Raw genomic sequence first — 24,807 nt, 5'->3', positions numbered from 1 at the left:
GAAGACGGCGAGAGAGGAGGGCGATGGTGCGGATGCGTGGATGGGGTTTTGGAGAGTTAAGATTTTCGTTTTAGGGTGTGAGAAATGGAGAAGAAATAGGTGGGCATGTGGAAAATAGAAAAGAAGTAGGTGGACACGAGGAAAATGTGGCGAGAAGTACACTACAACATTTATCACTAATAGCGGCGGTTAGTATCATTCCTAGCCGCTAAAGGATAATAGCGGCGGACCTCGGCCGCTATTGGTCCGCCGCTATTGCTTGGCCGCTATTAATAGTATTAGCGGCCAAAAACAGGCTCCGCCGCTAATACCCATTAGAATAAAAAAAAATAACAAATATTTATAAATAATAAATAATAATAAATATATATTAATCTTATATATAAATAAATAATTAATTATTTATACGAATATTTAATAAATAAATCTAATTAATATAATTAAAACAATTTAATAAAATTTATTAATAATTTAAAATTGTCTCCAAAGTAATTAACTTTAACATATTAATCCTAATAAAATATTATCTCAAAATTAAACTAAATTATTACAAAACATAAATAAATTATTCATTAACATCTTCATTCAAGTCTCTAATTATGAAGTCTTGATCTGGATTATTTTCGGTACGAGTCCCCGAAGCCCGTGGCGGAGAAGGCACATACGCTTGGTCTGATGATAAACCCAGCGTTAAATTACCGAGCTCAGCTTGGTTGAAAATAGGAGTTGAAAAAAATTGGTTCTCCTGCGATGAACTCCCAAATAATCCAAAATCAGCAAAGTTTGAGCCGAGCGGAGGAGACTCTGACGGTGTTCGGTATAAGAACTGATTTCCCATTGGCGGAGCGCACCGTTATTCTTTGCCGCCGAGGAACCGCCGAGGAAAAGATTGGGGTTCTTCCGCAAAAAAATTTCAAATTGCTGCTGTGACAAATTTTGGAATTGTTGTTGCGAGGAAGGCTGAAATTGTGGTTGCGAAGGAGGTTGTTGTTGCTGTTCCGGAGGAGCGGCATGACTCTGAGAAGACGAACCACCAGGCGACTGCGACTGACTATACGTTTGAATGAAATTGTCAAAACGTGGGTTAAATATTTGGGCACGTTGTTCAGGCGTCAAATTACCCCCCCAAGTGGCACGCATAGCTGAGAATATATCTGCCACAGTGCTCATCATTTCAGTAGTTGGTTGGGGAGGCACCGTTGATTGAGTTTGAGGGATTGGTTTCTTTCCTTTGCCCTTGAGCCTTTTACCCACGCCTCTTTGATAGTCAGATCTTTGGCCTAGAACTGTTTCCATAACGTCAAACTGATAACCGCATCGTATTCGGATTCGGGCCCCGCATCGCTGCGGGATTGTCGTTCCGCCGCTTCCTATCAAGCTCCTTGATCAGTTCCTCCTATTTAAATCAAAATTATTAGAATATGTAATTAATATAAAATATAAATTTTAATAATAAATCATTTTAATCACTTACATAATCTTTTGCAGCTAATTCATTAACGAAAGTTCCAGACGGTTTTTTCACATGGATCTCCTTCCATGCTTCAACTACATGCTCTCCAGGAGGACCCCCTATACAAATATAAACAATTAAATTAGTTTATTATAAGAAAGAAATATTATTAACTATTAAAGAATTTTTTTTTATGAAACATTTAACAATTAAAGAATTAATACATACCATTCCGTGGCGTATGGACGCCAACGATTTTGTGCCTTGCGTTGTTGGATATTTCATTAGTTGCCGATTCGATTTATTTTTAGTTGAACGATTCAAAAATGCCTCGCTAACGAACAATTCGCAAACCGGTTTCCAAGTCTCGGTATTCAAGTAGTCAGGGGGGAATTTGAGCACTGTGTCCCAATCTTCTGGTTTTTTGTAATGTTGTTTGAAATGCTTGTGTCTGAGTGTCTTTCGCTCACTATACCGCTCCGCCATCACCGAATATAAAGTCCCCATAAGTAGGTCTCGATGGGGATTCCCATCGATATCAAAGTAGTACTATGTAATAAAAGTAATTTAAAGTTACGTTAATTTATAAATGAGGACATAAAATTATTACAACTTTTAATAATTAAAAATCACTCACTCTAATTCGATTGAGCACTTGATCCTTGTATTGTTGGGGTACATCAGAAAAATTTAGATGACCACCCGGGCACAATATGCTTACTTGTTGGCCAAGAAATCGAACATAATTGCTTGCTTCAGTGCCAACAACTTTGCCTGTTTCAAGATCTACCTCCACCGGTAAGGGCTTACCAGCATCTCCCCTTTTTTTTTCGAGATTAGCGTTTGCGGCAACCCCACGACCCTTTCTGACCGGAGATGGAACTATATATATTCGAGGGAAAAATAATTTTATTAGTAAATCATACATTCACTATTTATATTCAGAACAATTGTAGATTTGAAAAAATATGAAACCTGCTTCGCAAGACGACGGTACCCTAGAAGGATCAGGGGGATCCCTGCCATCACCATCCCCACCGTGGTATGTCGCTAACGTAGCTGACATTTTACTTTACTTTGAAGACGGAAAAAAATGTAAGAATTCACAAATGTGAAACACATAATTGAAATATCACACAAATGTTAATGCGAAAGAAATAAAATAGTCCTTTAATTGTAAAAAATTTAAGTAACAAATGTTTACAAAATAAAAGTTACACTGAAGAATCACTATCATTTCCATCATTCACTAAGTTTACATTTTCATCCTCCACATGTTCAACTAGTAAATCATCTACTTCTTCAGCAACATAATTTTCATCAAGTTCATTATTCTCTATCTCAGAATCCACTAACTGATCGGATGATTCAACAATTACTGGAGGTTCATTCGATTGCATAATCAACTCTCCAAGATCAACCGTCAACACAAAATTGGCAGAGTTAGAATCACTAACAACATCTACATCAGTCTCATCTTCGTTGTCAGTAATGTCCCAAATTTGTCGATGGCTAATATCTTCAACAACCTTCCAATCGCGACCTCTGAGTGGATCTTCAAGATAGAAAACTTGCTTCGCCTGGTTAGCAAGGATATACGGTTCATCTTGATACCAATATCCACGAGTATTTATACTAGTTATATTATTTTCAGTGATTGTCTTCTTTCTTAATGGATTAGTGTTATACAATTTACATTCAAACAATGACACTGTATATGCACCAGTATAAGATATAGTGATTACATCTTCAAGTGTGCCGTAATAATTAAACCCTTCAGTTCCAGCAACAGTAACACCACTATTTTGTGTCTTCCGCTTTTGGTCTCGCTTTGATGCAATAAATCGAACACCATTCACTACACAACCTTCGTAAAATGTTGCTAAGTAATCGGACCCGGAAGCGAGAGCGAGTAACTCATCACCATTTTGTAAAGTTCCAAGCTTGTGCAACTCATATATCTAAATACATAAAATGTATTAATATGAGAGGAATATAAATGATTGAATTAAAACTTTACAATTTTGTCGTTATACCTTCTTATGAAACCACAGACGGAAAGTTTGCCTATGCAAGACATCGTGATTACCATTAGGATATTCATGCCTGATCTTGTCCAAATGTTCACTGTAAAGTATGATAATGTCAAGATACGATAGAGGGAGATAGAAAATAAAAACTAAAAATTTAATAAAATAATTTATAAAAATGTAACAAACTTACTCTAAGTAAGCTTGGATTTCAGGAGAATTTTGAAGAATGTATCACTTAGCTTTTTCACGACTGATATGATCAAGAGGCTTGATAAGTCCGCTAGTTAAAGGACGAGATTGAGAATTAAAAACTGAGAGATAGCGACAAACAGAAGGCGCATCTTCATTTCGATCAAGCCGATTAAATCTTGTTTCACACCCTTTAAAGTACATTGAACAAAAGGTTACTGCCTCATCAGCAACATAACCTTCTGCAATTGACCCTTCAGGACGTGCCTTATTTCCCACATAATTCTTCAATTTTTTCATGTACCTTTCAAAAGGATACATCCATCTCATAAAGACCGGGCCACCCAATATCGCTTCTTCAGGCAAATGCAATACCAAGTGTATCATTATGTTAAAAAAAGCTGGAGGAAAAATCAATTCCATCTTGCACAATAACAGAATTAAATTATTTTGAGCATCCTCCATATCTTTTACATTTAGAGTTCTAGAGCATAACTGTCGAAAAAAATTACACAGCTGAGTAATAGTTGTTGCAGTGTCACGAGGTAGAAATTTACGGACACCAACCGCTAGTACTCGCTGCATAATGACATGACAATCGTGGGATTTTAACCCAATAATGTTAGACTCATCTGGAGAAACTTTGCTCTTTAAATTTGAACAGAAGCCATCGGGAAACTTTATTCCTTTAACAAACTGACAAAAAAGTTGTCTTTTCTCACGAGTCAAAACATAAGGAGCATGCGGTTTCATTAGCCTCCCATTCCCATCTTCATAAATCCACAACGATTCCCTAATACCCATCTTCTTTAAATCATGGCGCGCATTGGTTGTGTCCTTTGATTTATCATTATCCAAGATGGTTCCTAGGAGACTATCACACACATTCTTCTCAACATGCATCACATCAATGTTGTGTTTTAAAATATTCGTGCTCCAATACTCCAACTCGTAGAAAATACTTTTTTTCCTCCAATTACAATTTTCTGCAACTCTTCTACGTTTCACGCCCCCAAAATTTTCATGATGTCCGGGAATTTGGGGTTCGAGAGCATTAACTTGTGATAATATTTCTTCACAAGTAAATCGTCTTGGAGGAGGTCTTCTTTCAACTTTACCATCAAATCGAGTATCCCTTCTCATTGCATGGTTACTTGGCAAGAACCTTCGATGACCAACATATGATGTCTTCCCGATCACTCGAATGGACGTCGTGTCTTCATTACAAGTAGGGCAAGCTTTGTAACCTTGAACACTCCACCCAGACAAGCTACTACGAGCAGGAAAATCATTCACTGTCCACAAAAGCGCAGCACGCATGGTGAACATCGAGTTGGTCGAACTATCTCCCGTTGCTACCCCATTATTCCACAACTCCTTTAATTCATCCACCAAAGGTCTTAAAAATATATCCATATCTTTACCTGGAGATTTTGCACCAGGAATTAGGGTAGAGAGCAAAAAATAATTATCTTTCATACATAACCAAGGTGGTAGATTATAGTTAGCCAACACCACTGGCCACATGCTGTATGCAAGACTCATGTTGCCAAATGGATTAAATCCATCAGCAGCTAACCCAAGTCGAACATTTCTTGGGTCCCTTGCAAACTCGGGATGTTTTGCATCAAAGTCTTTCCAAGCTAAACCATCGACCGGGTGTCGCAACACCCCATCATCTTTTGATTTTCCAGTATGATGCCATATCATGCTTTTCGCTGTAATCCTCGAACTATATAATCTTTTAAGTCGAGGTGTTAACGGAAAGTATCGCATGACTTTGCAAGGAACTTTTTTTCCTTTCCAGTTCTTGGAAGTAACCCAACGACTAGTTCCGCAAACTGGACAAGCCTCCTTAGATGCATTTTCCTTATAAAATAAGCAACAATTATACAAACAGACATCGATATTATCATAACCCAAGCCTAATTTCTTCAATCTCTTTTTTGCCTCGTAGTAAGTTGATGGAATATTATTTTCCTTCGGAAACGCAAACTTTAAAAGCTTCAATAATTCTTCAAAGATGTTATTAGGAATTTTTTCCCTAACTTTTAAATGCAATAGCTTTGCTAAAAAGTTAAGAGATGAAATCCAATCACAACCGGGATACAATTCAGCTTCAATTTCCTCAAATAAGTCATCAAATTGTGGGTTTGTGGTTCGTTGTTCATCTTCTCCTTGTGGTTCCTCAGTTGTCGAGGGAAAGAAGTCTTCTAAAATAGGAATCATTTCATCCTCTGATTCAACATCTAAGAATCGCTACATCAACGACGGCATCCTCAGGCTCCCCGTGATAAATCCATTTCTCATATCCTTGCATAAAACCTCGATCAAATACGTGTGCTCTAACCCTGTCTATTTTTTCAAACCTACTATTTATACATCTCACACAAGGACATCGTATTCGTCCATTACAATCCTTATGTTCTGATGCCATTGCTAAAAAGGCTTGTAGACCATTCCAAAATTCATGGCAACCACGATTTCTGATTTTGGTCCAAGACGTATCGATTGTCGCCATCTACAATTTCGACGACAAATGAAGTATTAAATATTTAAATTTTTGTAAAGTCTTATGAAATTTTATGAGTACAAATTTTATGATATATTTTTAAATATAATTATAAATATGAATTATTATTGTTCTTTACTATTAATTTTTAAATTTTTGTAAAGTCTTATGAAATTTTATGAGTACAAAAGTTATGATATATTTTTTTAAATATAATTATAAATATGAATTATTATTGTTCTTTATTATTAATTTTTAAATTTTTGTAAAGTCTTATGAAATTTTATGAATACAAATTTTATGATATATTTTTAAATATAATTATAAATATGAATTATTATTGTTCTTTATTATTAATTTTTGAATTTTTGTAAAGTCTTATGAAATTTTATGAGTACAAATTTTATGATATATTTTTAAATATAATTATAAATATGAATTATTATTGTTCTTTATTATTATTAATTTTTAAATTTTTGTGTTATTTTTATTATTCATAAAAAAATAAATTTATTTTCTAAATTTAAATAAATATAAAATAATTAAATTTTAAATGAATTATTATTTTTTAAAACTTAAAATTAGTTATCAAAATTTAAACTAATTATATTACAAAAAAATTCATTTTACATATTACACTATAAAAATTCATTAAATTACTAAATTTTAAATTTTTAATTTTTAAATTTTCGAATTATTTATCATTTATATAAAAATAAATTTATTTTCTAAATTAAAATAAATATAAAATAATTAATTTTTACCACCTTAAAAATACATAAATTTCCATTAACATATTTTTTCTTAAAAACTTACATAAAAATTTAATAATTTAATTACAATTTTTATTAAAATTAAAAAAATTATTTTTATTTAACTTTTTAATTTACAATATTCAAATTTTTATGTAATATTATACTTTTTTAATTTTTTTCATTATTTTTATTTTTCTTTATTTAAAAAATAATAAATTACAAAACTTAACACCTAAAATTATACCAAATAATTTTTTAACTATCCTAATTTTATTATGATAATACTAGATATTAAACATACCCGATAAAATAAATTAAATCAAATAAAAATTATAATATAACAACAAAAATAACAAAAATAAATACTTTTAATTCCAACAAATAAATTAAAAAAGTAAAAAAAATTACAACAATAAAATAAATATATAAATTTTACAAAATATATTTATTTAGTATATACACTCACTAAAATTACATATATTAAATTTACATATATATAAACATAAAAAACATATATTATATATATAATATACAAAAAAAAATACATTACATTTTAAAAATATATCTCATTAATATATATATATACAGTGAAAATATATACAAATATAAAACAATTAATATACAAATAAAATATATTAATCCCCAAATAAAACATAAAATATATATATATATACAGTGAATATATATATATAGTTAATATATAAATAAATAAAATAATAAATACTTAAATAAATTATATAAATACACAGAAAATATATATCAATTAATATATATATATATAAAAATATACATATATAAATAAATATATATATACAGAAATATATATACAGTTAATATATAAATAAATAAAATAATAAATACTCACATAAATATATATAAATAAAATATATATATACAAAAAATAAAAAATTAATACCCAAACAATATATACATATACACATATTATTAATTATACACCCAAATACACAATATACATATACAGATCTATCACAAAAACAAAAAAAATCTGATCTAAACATAAATATATACCCAGATTATAAATCAAAATGTGCATACAAATACAAATCTAAAACCTAAAACTATAAGATTACAATATGCATACAAATACAAATACCCAGATTATAAGATTAAAAAAAAAAAAACATACTAAAAAGCGTCGGGAGTGCGTGGGGATGTACTGTTGGTGCGTCGGGATGGTGGTGCGCCGGGGTGGTGGTGCGCCGAGTGGGGTGCTTCGGGGTGGGGCTGATGGTGGGGAAGGGTCGCATTTGGGGGGAAGAGGGGTTAAAGGGTTTTGAATTTTGAAATGGAAAGAAAAATTGGAGAAGTGGGGCTGATGGGGGTATTTATAATATGTATAGCGGCGAACTATTAGCGGCGGGGGTCCGCCGCTAATAGTATTAAAATTAAAAAAAAAAAAAAATACTATTAGCGGCGGACCCCCGCCGCTAATAGTCCGCCGCTAATAGTTTGAAATACATGAGCGGGAATTATCCCGCCCATTTATTAGCGGCGGAGTATTAGCGGCGGGCTCCGCCGCTAATACTAATAGCGGCGGACCAATAGCGGCGGGCCCGCCGCTATTAGTATTAGCGGCGGAGCAATTGCGGCGGACTGCCCGCCGCTAATGCTATTCAAAAAAAAAAATGGCCAACTATTAGCGGCGGACCCCACCCTCCGCCGCTAATACCCCTCTTATTAGCGGCGGAGAGGGCCCGCCGCTAATAACTCCGCCGCTATTGGGTTTATTTGTTGTAGTGGTAGGTAACGAGTTTTTGTTGGGCTTTTATACCCGGCGGTTTAAAACCGTCGCCTATGAGGGCCCAATAAATTTTACGAATTCCAATTAAAATTGTCGCCTATTCCTATAATTACTATTATAAACCGTCGGGAATACTAATTTTTCCTGACAGTTTTAAACAGTTACTGAATTTTTTAAGCGACAGTCCCCAAAAAAAATATTTTTAGGACCGTCGCGAATTCTAACTTTTGTAGTAGAGTTTCATTTTGAATAATAATTAATAAGTACCCCTATTTCCAAAAACTACCAATTTAGTACTCTTCGTGTGATTATTTTTTTAATTCCTATATTAGCCCTTTTTTTTAATATTATTTAAATTTTAAATATTTTTTTTTTTTTAAAAAAAATTATTAGAAGTCATTTACAATAATAGTAAAAATAGGATGAAGAATTTCTCCCATCCTACAAATATCTATTATCAACCTATATTCAATTATAGAGCATATTTAGCCAGTTCATAGGCAGCTTGATTAGCATTCCTACGAACATGAGAAATAATAACTCTAGGGAAAAAGATAAAAGACAGCAAACATTTAAAATTAAATCTAAAAAATTAGATAAATCAATAGATGTGGTTAAAAGAGCCAATGAAACTCTCATAGTATCAGTTTCAATATGAGTAATGGGGAGTTGAAGTTGGTGTGCCCAATTGATGCTGTGGAAAAGAGCTTTTCCTTCCATCTCATCACTTTTGAAGTAACCTTGTAAAGGCTTTGATAAGGCAGCAATTACTTTTCCAAAGTGATCACGTTCTATTGCTCCAACGCCTTGCACCTTTGTCTCAGTATTCACCACGACATTGACATTTATTTTTAAACTAAGGTGGTCAGGTGGCTTCCACGGACCCTTCTCTTTCTCCCCATTGAATCCAACAGTAGCAGCTGGTGGAGGTGAAAGATATATGCTGGAAGTCAGAATTCCTACAATAGTGAATTGGAAATTTTTGGCTGACGTATAGGTCTCCAAATATGTGTTTGCGTACGCAGCAATGTTAGAGCCATATCGACCCTTGTTACCATGGTAGACTTTATTTTTTTAAAGTTCAAATAGTCCACATAGTACATATAATAAGCTCTAGATCCTCTTTCGAGTGCAAAGATGATAGATGGAAAATATAATCACCTATGTACATTTGTTGAGCAAAGTGATATCGATGGTAAAATTTGTGTTTTTCCACACCTTCTTAGCATTTCTACATGTAAATAAGGCATGCCCAATTAATTTTCAAGCATGTGTACATAATAAAAAAGTTGTTGAATCTATTATTTTCTTTTTGCGAAGAGCGGCAACAACTGGTAGAGCATCTTGAATGACTCTCCAAGCAAATATTTTAATATTAGGTGGCAAATTTAATGCCTAGAAATTTTCCCACCATGTATGGTAAGTTTTGGATATCGAAGAGTCATATGCTTCTGCCAATTCATCAATTAAATGGAACCCTGATTTGACCGAATAAATGCCAGAAGTACTATGATGTCAAATGAGCTGATCCTGTGATTGAAAGATACTTAAGGGAATGGATAAAATCATGTCAACACTTATGGAAGTGAAGTACGAATGTAACAAGTTTACATCCCATATTTTTGTCTCACTAATGAGATTTGTAACTATTAAAGATGGCGGGCTTGAGTAGGAAAGAGGTTGAATGTTATGATGTCCAAGTATCTAAGGTCCAAAGCACAATTCACCTTAAAACCATTTCCAATTTTGTATCGAAGTCCTTTGATTAACATCTTTCTCTCCCAACAAATGCCTTGCCATGTTAACGAAGGAAAATATCCCACATTTGCCTCTAAGAAATTATTGTTGGAAAAATATTTGTGCTTCAATAATCGACTCAGCAAGGAATTAGGCATTTCAAAGATTCCCCAAGCTTGAGTGACTCGAGGGGTAGACAAGAATTGGCTCAGTTTGCTAACTGAGTAAGAAATGTTTGATCTTATAATTGTTAAGTTTTGAAGTTTTCCAACAATTCTTCTGTACAAAATTGGATCAACAAGCTTATCTTTCTCATCTTGTCCAAGTTTGAGGTTAGCTTCCATTGGTGTATTCATAGATTTGCATCCAAGATAACCAAGATCTTCAAATAATTACAAGGAATAGGGTCTTTAAGAAACAAAAATCCCTTTCTCTGATCTGGCCACTTTAAGTCCTAAGAAATACTTCAACTTTCCTAAGCTTTTCAGTTGAAATTGAGCACGTAACTTGATCTTTAGAGCCTCGAGCTCATGTAGATTATTGCTAGCTAGGTTGACATCATCCACATAAACCAGTAGAAAAATAAAACTTTCATTGAAGTGTTTGATGAATAGAGAATGGTCTGTGGTTGAATGATGGAAACCTTCCTTAGTTAGAGCACTTGAGAATTTAGCAAACCATTGCCTTGAAGCTTGCTTCAATCCATACAATGATTTTTGTAATTTACAAACTACATTTGGTGGCAACTCCCCCTTAGGTCTATACCCTTGAGGTAGAGACATATACACATCTTCAAGGAGATCACCATATAGAAAAGCATTGTTGAGATCTAGCTGGTGCAGATGCTAACCTTTGATTGCTGGAAGAGATAAAACCAACTTAGTAGTAACCAATTTAGTTACTGGTGCAAAGGTATTTGTGTGTAATTGATCCCCTCCTATAGGTTGTAACCCTTGGCAACCAACCTAGCTTCAAATCTTTACACTCCCATCAACATTAAACTTGATCTTATAGACCCATTTTGAACTAATGACATGCTAATCTTCAAGCAATGAAATCCAAGTCTGGTTTGTCTTAAGAGCCTCTATTTTTGTGTCCATTGTATTGTCCCATCCTAGAATGCCTTGAGCTTGACTGGAAAATTTGGTTCAAAATGACTTGAAATAGCTAGGACCGTAACTCTGAGTGCAGGGGACAACCTGTGGTACCCAAGAACCCGAGATAATGTGAGTAGTAACCAGAGAAGCCTGAGAAGAAACAATATGGTTATTAGTGGCTAAATAGCAGTGATAATCATTCAGGTAGGATGGTTTAGAAACTTGTCTCATTGATCTGTTATGAGAAGAAGAAGAATTAGCACATCAGAATTAGACATATCAGAAGAACTAGATTCATCATAATTAGTTTTAAGATGTTGAGGAGCTATTGTAAGAGAATTTGGAAGAGTTGTTGTACGAGGTAATTTAGAGAAAAAAAAAATCATAAGTAGGAGAAAGACCCCGTATGAAAAAAAGGAAAATATGTTTATAAAAGTAGACATCTCTAGAATTAAAAATTATATTGGTGTTTAAATCAAGCAGCTTGTATGCTTTCATACTAGTAGGGTATCTAAGAAAAATGCAAGGGAAAGACCTAGGAGAAAACTTAGATCTGATTGACTCAAAGTGGAAGCATATGCAAGACATCCAAAAGCTTTTAAATGTTCATAGGCAGGTGGTTTAGAGCAGAGGATATCAAAAGGTGACTTGTTCTTTATGTTTGGTGTAGGTGTTCTACTAATCTGATAGGTTTTTGTAGCAATACAATCTCCCCAATAAACGATTGGAACATAGGATTGGAATAGCAAAGCTTGAGCAACATTGAGTAAATGTTGGTGTTTTCTCGCAACAATAAAGTTTTGTTGAGGTCTATGGACACGAGTGATAATGTATGGTCCCAAGCTCACTTAACAAGTCTTTGAACAACTCCTTAGCATTATCAAACCTTACTCCTTTAATGGTTTTATTGAACTAATTTTGAACTAATTTTATGTGAATTGGGGTATAACAAATTGTGCATCAGACTTTTGTTTGATAAGATTGACTCAGGTATACCTAGAACAATCATCAATAATGGTAATAAAGTACCTGTATCCCTTAGTTTCCATGGTATTGTATGGACCCCAAATATCAACATGAATTAGATCAAAACAGTTTTCAACAACATTGTGATTAGATGTAAAGGGAAATTTTATTTGTTTAGCATAATGACAAATGGAGCAATGAAAGAAGGAATTAGAATCAACATGAAACTTTAAAGTTTTATTCAAAGGATGAGTTTTTACACAAGAAGGACGACCCAATCTATAGTGCCAAGCTGTTTCATTGAAACTTTAGAATCAAAAATAGAAGAAGAAACAAAAACTAGGTGTTTATTACTCATCTGATTACAATTCAGGTAATATAGATTGCCAAATTTTCTACCCATCCCAATCACCTTGGTCTTCAAAGTATCCTGAATGACACATTTTCTATATATGAGAAAATAAGAAAGTGCAATTAGTTGTGGTTCTGAAAGAATTAATAGATAATAAATTGCATTTGAAAGAAGGAACATAAAAAACATCTTCAAGAATTAGATCTAGTATTAAAACAATTGTTCCTAGACAAGAAATTTTAGTGTGTAAACCATTAGGCAAGAGAATAGTTTTTAGATTAGAATCAATTAATGTAGGTGTTTTTAAATAAAGAAATATCAGGACACACATGATGTGTGGCTCCTGTATCAATGATCCAATTGGTGTTATGAGCAAAAGAATTCTTACCAGAAAAATGAAAAACCACATGTTGTTCATCATGGACATTAGGTGTATTGTTTTTTGTTGTTTTATGAGCAAGTAAGGCCATACGTTTCTGACATTGTTCAATTGATAGACTAGAAATTAGATCTCTCTCCATTGGCATCTCTGATTTTCCTTCATCCATTCCTATGAAATTTACAGTAGTAGACTTCCCTAGAGGCCCCTTAGCATCTCGATTAGGAAACTTTCCATGAAGCTTGTGACCAGGAAGATAGTCGTGAAGTTTATAACACCTATCAATAGTGTGACCATTCATTCAATAATGTGTACATTGTACTTTGATCAAAAAGGTTGAATAGCTCCAGCTAATTGTCCAGAGTTGCTCGATGATGATTTGTCCATATTTGATGAACCATTGAATCCATTAGTCAATCCTCTCTGCCTTTCTTCTTGGACAACAACAACATAGGCTTTGTTCACCCTTGGAAGAGGATCACACATTAAGATTTGAGATCTAACAAATCTATAAGAATCATTCAATCCAACTAAGAATTCCAGCAATCGATCCTCCTCTTGATATTCTTGAATCACTTTCGCAGCACCACAAGTACAAACAGGTTATGGTCTATACTCTCTGATCTGATCCCATAGGGCCTTTAAACAAGTGTAATAAGTAGTGACACTGTTTGATCCTTGAGTAAGACTCTGCATAGTCTTTTTTAGCCTCAAAGATCAGTGGATCCACTACAGTAAAAAGAGCTTTTTATCCCAGATTTTGCTAAAATAAAAATTGGGATATATGCCAGTGGGATAATAGATCTTATAGAAACCTGGATAAAAAAACATCTTTTTATCTCAGTTTTTATGTAAATCGGGATAAAAGGCCTCTTTTTATATAAAAAAAACTCCTTTTATCTCGGTTCTTATAATCAAAAAATATAATAAAAAAATATAACAAAAAATAATCAGACCTAAATCTTATTATCAATCCCTGTTTTACAATATTTATTCATATGTTTTTCAGATAAAAAAAAAATCATTACTTTACAATTTTTTTCGTATATAACATATACAAAATTAGTACAATAAAACCCAAAATAAGCATGACTACAATAAAAACCACAAACACTCAACAACCACGAACCACTGTCGAGAATCACCACGGACTGCAGTCGACGCCACAAACTCAGAAGCACTGTGGTTAACGAACTGCCACAAACCTCCAACCTCCGTCCACCTAAGAAAAGAGAGAATGATAGAGATCCAGAATATACGAAGAACAAATTTATTTTTCCAAAAAAATAAAAATAAAGAACGTGATGGAACAATACTTGAATGTTTCGGAGGATGTGGAGCTCAAATATGAACTCCATTAGTCGTTCATCGCGAGAAAAAGTTACTTGGCTGCCGGACGAAGATATAAAAGCGGAGAGGAAGGAGAAGGAGTGGCGGAAGAGAGAGAACATATGTGAGAAAATATATCAGACCTAAAATAAAACCGTAAAGGGGTTAAAAAAGGGTGAAATTTTGATTTTTTGGTGATCAGTCAAATAAGGCCCTTGCTCCAAAGTGTGATAAAAGACCTATCAGGGGCGTGTTTGGCTAGTGAGTAAAAAAGCAATCTTTAACTTTTTTTTACTGTAATTTTTTATTTTTTTAGTGCTAAACCAAACATGGCCCTTGTGCCTTATACAAAAGTGGGGTAAAAACTATCAACATAGTTTTTATCCCACTTTTTATTTTTTTAAGTATAAAAAGTGGGATAAAATGTCCAGTTTCTAGTAGTGATCATTCTTCTCATTGAATTGCTCATGTAACTCTGTCCAAATTTTAGTTGCATTGTCATGATACATTATGCTATTTGTAATTTCATCAAAAATGGCATGTAGAATCTAAGAGATAACAATGTTCTTGCATCTGCACCAGTTATCATAATCTTCATGATCGTCATTGGATTGAGGGAGCTTCCCATTGATGAATTTAACCTTGTTTTGAGCAACCAGATCAATCAACATTGCTCTTCTTCAGGTATACTATTCTCACTACCTTTGAGAATTTTCGGAACAAGAACAACGCCTGGATTATCACCATTGGAAAGAAAATATGGATTCAAGAGATCGTTGGCGTTAATCGATCGTGAATTTTCACCAAAAACATAGAACATGTTCGAATCATTATAAGTATTTTTAGATTCACGATTTCTTTGAGTCTGTACTCCTCCACCTCAAGTCTGGGCTCCTCCACCACGTTCCATGAACAACAAACAGACCAGAACAACGAGAAGAGAAAGGAGAAGGAGAAGGAGCGGGAGCTCACAACAGTGGCGGCTCTGATACCATATTAGCTCATAAGAGCAAAAATAAGAAAAAGAGAGAACAATCAATTGTATTTAATGAATTGAATTAGTTACAAAAGTGTATAATACTTTTAGTAGCCGAGATTACAAACAAACTCATTCAATAATAACTTGGACAACTCACTACACATAACTAACTATTCAATACCAAGCTATCTTGATAATATAACAGAAAATAAATTTTAGTTAATCAAACAAACATAAATAACAGAACAACCAGAACCACAACACCCAACTAACTTAGCCACATGTGAACTTTCTACATTACTACGATATATTCAAACTTATTATAAATAAAAAATTCTTAAACTCTACATAAATCGGTACTCTCTGATCTAATTTCATAATTTGTGTTTATATATAATTTAAACAATTAATATATCATTCCTCACCAAAATAATAATAATAATAATAATAATAATAATAATAAAATACTACCCAAAATAAAATGCGATATTAATTTTGTAACTTTATCTATTAAAATCAGAGAACACGTTAATTAATATATATGATAATAAACATAACGAAACAAATCAACCTTCAAAATTATATGATATATTTGTAGTCTCCATCTTCAAACTTAATTAATTACACGTGCTTTCCACTATAATGACACTATTTAATAATTTCTAACTTGCCTTCTTATTCGATCAACAGTACTCCTTTTAAGCCAAATCATCGAATATCAAATGTTAATATACTATCAAATCATTATTATATAAAGACCGCTAAAAATAATTTTTCATGAACTCTAATATAGTTTTCAAAGGACATTTTCAATTAAATATGGAAGCCTATTCTACCAAATTAATACGTACAAGTAATTATCTGTACCAATAGTTATGTTATATAACAACCTCTTTATAAACCCATCTCATATACCTGATCTCCCTACCACCCAATAAAGCTAGATAACCTTATCAGTTATTATATGATTTACATATTTTGTCTTCACAAATATTCTGAAAAGACCTTCATCAACATCAACCATGAAATCTAAACCCACTGGTACCTCCAGGCGTAGCGGCAGCCGATGCCTCATAATCTGCTGCATGGCAGCGGTGGCCTCGATTCTGATCACCGGGGCCGTGTTCACCGCCTTGTGCCTCACTGTCTTCAAGCCAAGAGAGGCCGAAATATCTACCCATTTCGAAGACATTAACAACTCTTTCTCACCAAATATAACATCATTGAATGTTAGTATAGATGTGATCATAACAATCGACAATCGAAAGAACTACGGAAGCTTTAAGTTCAACAACGCCATAGCTTATGTTTATTACCATGGAGACGTTGTTGCTGAAGCTCAAATACAGCATAACCTCGTCCCTGCACGTGGCAAAGTTAATATGACTTCTTCTGCAGATTTTATGATGGGAAAATTAATATCCAATCCCAATTTTGTGGACGACGTCGTTTCTGGAAGCTTGCATTTGACGTCCACATCTAGTTTGCATGGAAAAGTGATTTTGTTTAAGATTCTTAGGATGCATGCTACAACATTTAGCTCTTGTAATATCTCGTTTAACATTAATGATAGAGATATCCAAACTACGTGCAACTCCAAAATCAAATTGTAGTGTTAGATATTTTTTTTTTTCTTCATATATAGTATCTATAGGAAGAAAATGAGATTTTTTTTCCATATTTTGTTTAATTAATATTATTTAGCTACAAACTCTTGAGTAATAAAGGAATACTATTTTTAATGATAGATTTATATGTATAAGTATATTTTTTTTCTTACTTTACTTTTAGTGTCACAAATATTTGTTATGACTAAAATTAAGATTTATCAATACAGAAAAAGCTATAACCTTTGATGGCGAGACGAAACACTGGCAAACACGATTACCAGCGGAAAAAGATGCCTGTCATAAGGATGTACGATCTTTAGTTTTACAGTTTGACAGTGAGCAATCTTACAACAATCATGAGATAAACAAAATATGAGATGAATGGTCAATTTTTGTGAAGTCTAATATATTGAAGGAATGAGTACATGGTTATTACTTTACTTTTTTTTATGATACATGTAGGATATAGTTATATATTTTTTTTGTTATGACGTGTAGGATACAACTTTTTTGATCGCTACTTTTGGCTATATTAGTTTTAGTGGTATACTTTATAGTTATATTAATTTTTTTTGGTTACATGAAAATTGTCATTGTTATTATACTACAAACTTTAATGTTAGTGCATAAAAATATATTGTTATACAAATTAATTCTAAAATCTAAAAATTTAGGTGGAGAAAATTATAGAGAAATTTGCAAGGAAAACTCTGCAATTTTCTCTTACCTACAACTATGCATTATTTTGTAACCAACACAAAAAGTAGAAAGAACACATATTTTTGTGTACATATGCGTCAAACTGCAACTGACGCAATAAATTAATTAGCGTCAGTTATAGTTTGAAGCAAAAATTTTTACTTGAGCTTAGAAATAACGCCAATAGTGTTGTACTATATGCATCGGTTCTCAATTGAAGTACAAAAGTTTTTGCTTCAGCTAGCAAGTGAAGCAAAAAATAAGACTATTTGCATCTAGAGATATTACGTCAGTTTTACCAACCGACACAAATTCTTAATGTGTCACTTTAAAATTAAAGCAAAAATGCATTTTTGTAATAGCGTTGTTTAACAATGATATTTGTGGAGGGTGACTCTAAAATTGTTATTGATTGTTTGAAAGAATTATCTGAGTTGTGGGAAATCTATGCTTGTGTTTTGAACATTAAAAGCTTTTTTTTTTCTAAGTTTACTCGCTTTAATTTTAGTTTTATTCCTAAAGATTATAATTTTTGTGCTCATAATGTCGTAAAATGGGACCTTGTTAATTGTTGTTCATGGGAGCTAAAGCTGGATAATATTTCGGGGGATGTGCACTATAATGATAGACTGATAGTGATTGGTATTCTTCTTTGTAACATGTTTGAATTTTTTTGTTTCCATCAAATAATAATTATAATAATGATATTATGATTGGTAGAATTAAAAATATTTTTGTAATTTGCTATTTTGAAAATATATAAATTATTTCATATTATTGATTTAAATTATTTATAATTTAGTATTTTTTTTTAAAAAAAAAAAATTGAGACATGTTCAACAAAACTGGACTAGAAAAGGGTTCTCATTGTGGGTCCCAATATCACGTCCATCAATATTGGAATAGAAAAATACCACTTTTATGTCCCTGAATAATATGTCCAACGCAAAATAGATCGGAAAAACTTATCTAGTCAACTTTGATGGACATAAAAAGAGGTTTTTATAACAGTGAATTATGAATATGCTAATTAATGTTATATAATGGCACTACAAAAAGCTGCTACTTTTAGTCATAATTTTTTAGTCATAACATTTTATTTTTTTGTGACTAAATGTGACTTTTAGCCACAGCAAAATGTTATTGGTAAAATAACATAGTATTTAGTTACAAGTTGTCACTAATTTAGTTTTAGTCACAACAAGTATTGTGACTAAAAATATATTGATTTTGACTAAAAATACATTTAGTCACAATAATTATAATTTTTATGACTATACCTTTAGCCACAGACTTTTTAGTCATAACATAGAAATAATAATTTATAATTAGTCACAATTTTTTTTACTTTTAGTCACAAGGTTTGTTGTGACTAAAAGTAAAAAAATTTGTTGTATGAATATCCAATCTCAAATCCATATATTTTTTCTTAAACAAAGATTAAACAAATATAACCATAACTTTAAATTTTTGTATATTCATTTGACATTATTGATTTCTTAAAAAAAAACAAAAAGAAAAAAATTAACATAATTGATCACTCTACTTCTGGTTTATAGGCTAACAAGAATAAGATGTCTGTTTATTGTTTGGGCTTGACTAAGGTGGATGAGTAGTTTATTTTGGAGAGCTTAATTAGGTTTTATTAAAAGCAGTGTCCCTTTTAAGCATCTCAGAATCTCAATTTACTTAAAAAATTCAAAATTAGAGTGTGATACCATATCATTGATCAGAAGATGATTGCTAGAATTATCGTGTGGAGCTCTAGACACATCTCTTATATATGTTGGGCTATGCACTCTAACTAATATAACTCTGTTTTGATGGCTATTCATACTTATTAGGCACAATTACTAATTATTCTGAAATATATTTTTAAAATAGACTAGTAGTATTTGTATAACTTTCTTCTGAAAAAGTGCTTATACTTCAGATGCTCCTGACTTATTGCTTGGAATCAGCTATGTTTACCAAAAGACTTGGGAGGTTTGAGCATTAGCAATAAGCAATAAAATATTGGTGCTTTGGGTAGGTATTTGTGGGACATTGCTTCAAATAAAGATTGTTTGTGGGTGAGATGGATACACTAATTAAGTTTATCTTAAAAATGAGGATTAGTGGAGTTATAATGCTCCACCAGGAGTAACTGTTACTTGAAAAAGATTTTTAAGGTCAAAAATATCATTAAATATAAAATAGAGTTGATTGAGTTTTGCAGAAAATACATTATCTTTCAACTTTGTTTGAAGCTTTGGCCGAAATGATCCTTACCTAATGTGTAGTTTAAGTATATTTGGAATCGCTATAGTTATCCAAAATACAAGTTCATAATATGGTTGGCTTGTCTTCAAAGATTACATAACATGGTTGTAATATATAAGCGCTTAAATAAAAAAAAAAAGTCTTCAAAGATTACATACTAGAGATCGAATGGTTCGTTTTAGAGTCTTAACAGAGGATTTCTGTTTGTTTTGTTAAGAGGAACCACAATTATATTTTTTTAATTGCAGATATTGCAATAGGATGGCTGATGTTATTTTCAGATAGCTTTGTTTTCAGACAAAACATAGATCTCTTGAAGTGTGTTTAAAGAGGACTAAAAGAGCCAATCTTACTAAATTCTGGGTAAATTTATGTGTAAAGTATAAATGCTTTAGTGTAATATATTTGGGAGGCTAGAAATATTTGTTTGTGGGACCAAAAAATGTATATATACTATAAAAAGATTAAAAGAGAAGTGTATTATAGGTTTTCTCATTTTAAAAAAGAGAAAAAAAAAATTAGGAAACATTTAAAACTCTCTCTCTCTCAAGGGTTAATAATATGGAGAAAAATTAGAGTTTCTCGTTCCTAAATTTATAGCTATCGACCGAGATTGTCTTTTTTCTCTGGCTAGGCCCGCCAGCCTTCCTAGGGCTTAGGTGCGGCTTGCTCAGGATTGTGTTTTGCTATTGCAATTCGATTTTTCTACTATAATTAGTCTTGTTCTTGTGACATGATTTTGTTTCATTATTCGTGGTTCCTCTTTATTCTTCGATGGCTCGTCATTAAATTATTGTTAGTGGTTAGGAATAACAAGTTCTTAGCGACTAATTGGGAGTTGTTAGTAGTACAATTATGTACCTTACACATTAGTTACGTGCTCAAGCTACGTACAAGGTTGAATGAACCTGCTGCAACAGTGTCCACTAGTATCTTCTTAGTGGTGAATGAAACAGAACATTTATGTTCTAAAGGTTAATTGTGATGTTGCAATCTTTTTGTGATTTCATTTTAATTTTTTTTATCAAACGATTTGTAAATTAGGCAGCTCATTATTTAACTCGTTTTTTTAATTTTAATCCTGGCCGTGTCTTTAATAAAAAAGATGTCGTTAATTAACTTTTATAATTTATTAAAATAATAATAAAAAAAGGGTAAATACTATTTTGGACCCTCTGTTTTACAAAAGTTACCAATTGGACCCTGTGTTTTGTTAAATGACAAAATGGACCCTGTATTTTCTAAAATAGTACAAATAAGACCCTGAATTGATTTTTTGTCAAAATAAAGTTTAATTATAATCCGATCTAAAAGTGCTATGACAAAACTGTTTATATTTTTTGTATCTGTTCGTATTAAGCATTGTCTTCAAGTTGGTTGTAATAAAAAAAAAGTTGTCAAAAATTAAGCTCAGGGTCCTATTTTTATTATTTTAGAAAATACAGGGTCCATTTTATCATTTAACAAAACACAGAGTCCAATCTGTAACTTTTGCAAAATACAGGGTTCAAAATGGTATTTATCCTAAAAAAAAAAGTTAAAACCAAATATTAAAAAGAAACAAAGTCAAAACCATATAAATTATTATTATTATTATTATTATTATTATTATTATTATTATTATTATAGGGAAGACCATATAAATTAATTTGAGGATGTCCATTATTAAAAATGTACACCAAATAAATTATAATTGTTGACTCGAGACATAGATATCTAACCACATCAATGTTCTTTCTAGTTTCTAGGGTAAAGAGTAAAGAGAGAGAATCATGCATACATCTTAGTCTGACTAAACTGAGTACACTTATTCGCATCTCAACCTTATAATATAATGTGTATTAATTTACCTCTATAAATTTTCGTGGTGCAATTATTGAACATGGACTTCAAATATTTTGTCATTCTTAATTGCCAGCCGTCCCACGCTAGCGTATTTCCTCTCTTTTTCTTACTAAACATATTGTACATTTTATGTGTGTATGTACATGTATGTATCCACATATATATGATGATAAGATACGGCCATTAGTTTAATGGATTTCCTCTTTGAGTGAAACCTTATTTAATGAAGAGTAGAGTTGTTGGAGCGGCAGGGAAATACAAAAGATGAGTAAATAATATACATATATATATATAGTGATAAACTGAATGTGTGTGATAAAAGCAACTTATATAAATTATTTGATGAAAATTAAAGCAAGTAGATTCACGGGACGAATATGGTCGTAGCCCTAGATAAAGGTATATAAATTTGCAAGAAATGAATTAAGAAATTAGGAGGTTTAATCAATTATGTACATTCTTCACTCATTCCTAGTCACGGGACATAAAAGAAAAAACAATGAGACATTGTTTTCGCATCACGGGACACCACACTAGGAAACATGTTTGGTTTAAAGTCAAAAAAAAACCAATTAGAATCCAGATAAATTAATAATAATAATAATAATAATAATAATAATAATAATAATAATAATAATAATATTTAGGCTTAATTTTCAACTGCTCGCACATGACAATCATTGATAATTCTCCCCATCATTAGATGGAAATCTGTGGAATGATTTTTACAATTTTCAAATGCTGCGTATGAACATAATATATAATAAATATATGTATTTTTATTCTTTCACTTCACGTATATGTATACATTATAGTTAATGTGTTTTAAAGCCAAATTTATATGGTTTTATGCGACAATCACGCAGTAATTTTTTTTTTTTTATTTCCCTTTAGTTAGAGGGTCATGAGTACTTGTAAAAATATGCTAAGCTCTTTCAAACAAATTTTTTATATATATAAGTATATAAAATAATAATAGTTATCCTAAAAAATAAAAAATAATAGTTACAACTTATTAAACACTAAAATGTACACAATAATATAGCACACATCTTAAAAAACACATACACATAATAATAATAATAATAATAATAATAATAATAATAATAATAATAATAATAATAATAATAATAATAATAATAATAATAATAATAATAATAATAATAATAATAATAATAATAATAATAATAATAAGGCTAATTAGGATTTTTATCCCTAAACTTTGACATGTACCAAATCATGCCCCCTCAACTTTTAAATTCGTTGAAAATGCTCCTTGAACTATTTAGATTGTTGGATTTAATAAGAACTTTTTTTTAATTTTAGTAAAAAAGTCTAACATGGATGAAAGTCCAGGCGCCATAATTTAGTACATGTCAAAGTTTGAGGGGCATGATTTGGTAGATATCAAAGTCTGGAGAGCATAATTTAATATATAAACAATCACCGAAGTAGTAAAATTGAATGAAATTAGACAAAAGTCTTTAAATCTAACAATCTCAATACTTCAGGAGCATTTTTAACGACCTTAAACGTTCAGGGGGCATGATTTGATACATGTCAAAGTTCAAGGGGTAATAATAATAATAATAATAATAATAATAATATAAGACTTAAACGCTCGTATATATATATCTTACATATTTTTTTTTTTTTGAGTAGTTTAATAAAAAGAATTACTAAAAGGATATTGTTAATTAGTGCTTAGTAGTGGCAGACCTGAGACTAAAAATTAAGAAAGAAGTATATGTGCTGTTTTTTTTCTATTTTTTTGTGAGGGGAGTCAAAAGTAAACTAAATATTTAATGTAAAGAAATTTTTATCAGGAATATTTAAACCCTTTATGGCAAAACTATTATTTTTATATTTATCACTTTTAATTATAATTATATAATATAATTAATTAAAATACATATATATTTTTATTTTTTTAGTGGGATAACTACCCTTCTTGCTTTTATGTGGGTCTGCTCATGCTTAGCACATTCATCGGTGTTATAGATATATTATTATTCTTCTAAATGAGTATCGAGTTTTATATAACTTAAGAAAATAACTCAAATAATATTACTAACTAATTGTGGGCGCCACCTATAAAAAATAATGAGTACCACTAATATACTTAATAACAATACTTTGTACCAAAAAAAAAAAAAAACAATACTCTTTAATAAAATACATACATACCACGTCATTGTGCAATTTAAATATGTGAAATGTGAATGTGCACCTATCATTGATTCATTATTGGATGTTAATAATAATTAATATTGCCTTGGTAGAGTTTTACTCTATCTTATGGTTAATGTATTTAAAGCTTTAATAGAAATGTACATGATATAAAAATATAAAATATAATTTATATATTTTGTTAAAAGTTTACTCTAATAAATAATATGTCAATTTGTGATGCAAATATCTCACATAATAAAAAGTGATTTAAATTTAGATCACAATATAGCTAAAATTTATATCACAATAAATGATATGATTTTATAATTACTATTATACCATTTTTAATATTTTATTATAAAAATCTAATTAGCAATATGCTTATTTGTATTAAATGACTTTTATAATTTATATTATTTTATTATTAAATTTTATATTTACCATTGTATGATTATTATTATTTATATTTTTAATAAATTATTAAATAAGTATTAAATCACATATTACATTTTAAATCAAGATTTACAATGTATTGAAGCATGATAAAAAAAAAAATGGTGAAAAAATATTACAAAACTATTATTAGTACTAAATATAAATTAATTTTTGCATTCTCCCGATGGTGTTAATGTTAATAAAAAAAGAGAAACTACAGCATCGATTGACGATTCCTACA

The 24,807-nt window shown here is 31.2% G+C and overlaps 2 protein-coding genes across 2 annotated transcripts; one reads left to right on the top strand and one right to left on the bottom strand.

The window, feature by feature from the left end:
• Positions 1 to 2,667: 2,667 nt before the first annotated feature.
• On the bottom strand, positions 2,668 to 5,904 carry LOC133030621 (uncharacterized). Its single transcript, XM_061103420.1, has 3 exons — positions 3,722 to 5,904; positions 3,490 to 3,580; positions 2,668 to 3,414 (listed from the first exon to the last, which is right to left on the bottom strand). The coding sequence occupies exons 1-3, from the start codon at positions 5,902 to 5,904 to the stop codon at positions 2,668 to 2,670; spliced, it is 3,021 nt and encodes a 1,006-aa protein (XP_060959403.1).
• Positions 5,905 to 16,524: 10,620 nt separating this feature from the next.
• LOC115700261 (uncharacterized) lies at positions 16,525 to 17,167 on the top strand. The gene has a single exon (XM_030627829.2). The coding sequence runs from the start codon at positions 16,566 to 16,568 to the stop codon at positions 17,154 to 17,156; it is 591 nt and encodes a 196-aa protein (XP_030483689.2). The 5' UTR covers positions 16,525 to 16,565; the 3' UTR covers positions 17,157 to 17,167.
• The last annotated feature ends 7,640 nt before the right edge of the window (positions 17,168 to 24,807 follow it).

This window comes from Cannabis sativa, chromosome 8 (assembly GCF_029168945.1).
Source record: "Cannabis sativa cultivar Pink pepper isolate KNU-18-1 chromosome 8, ASM2916894v1, whole genome shotgun sequence".
NCBI lineage: Eukaryota > Viridiplantae > Streptophyta > Magnoliopsida > Rosales > Cannabaceae > Cannabis > Cannabis sativa.
The sequence above is the reverse complement of the archived record's forward strand: the minus strand, read 5'-3'. Positions and strand labels throughout refer to the sequence as shown.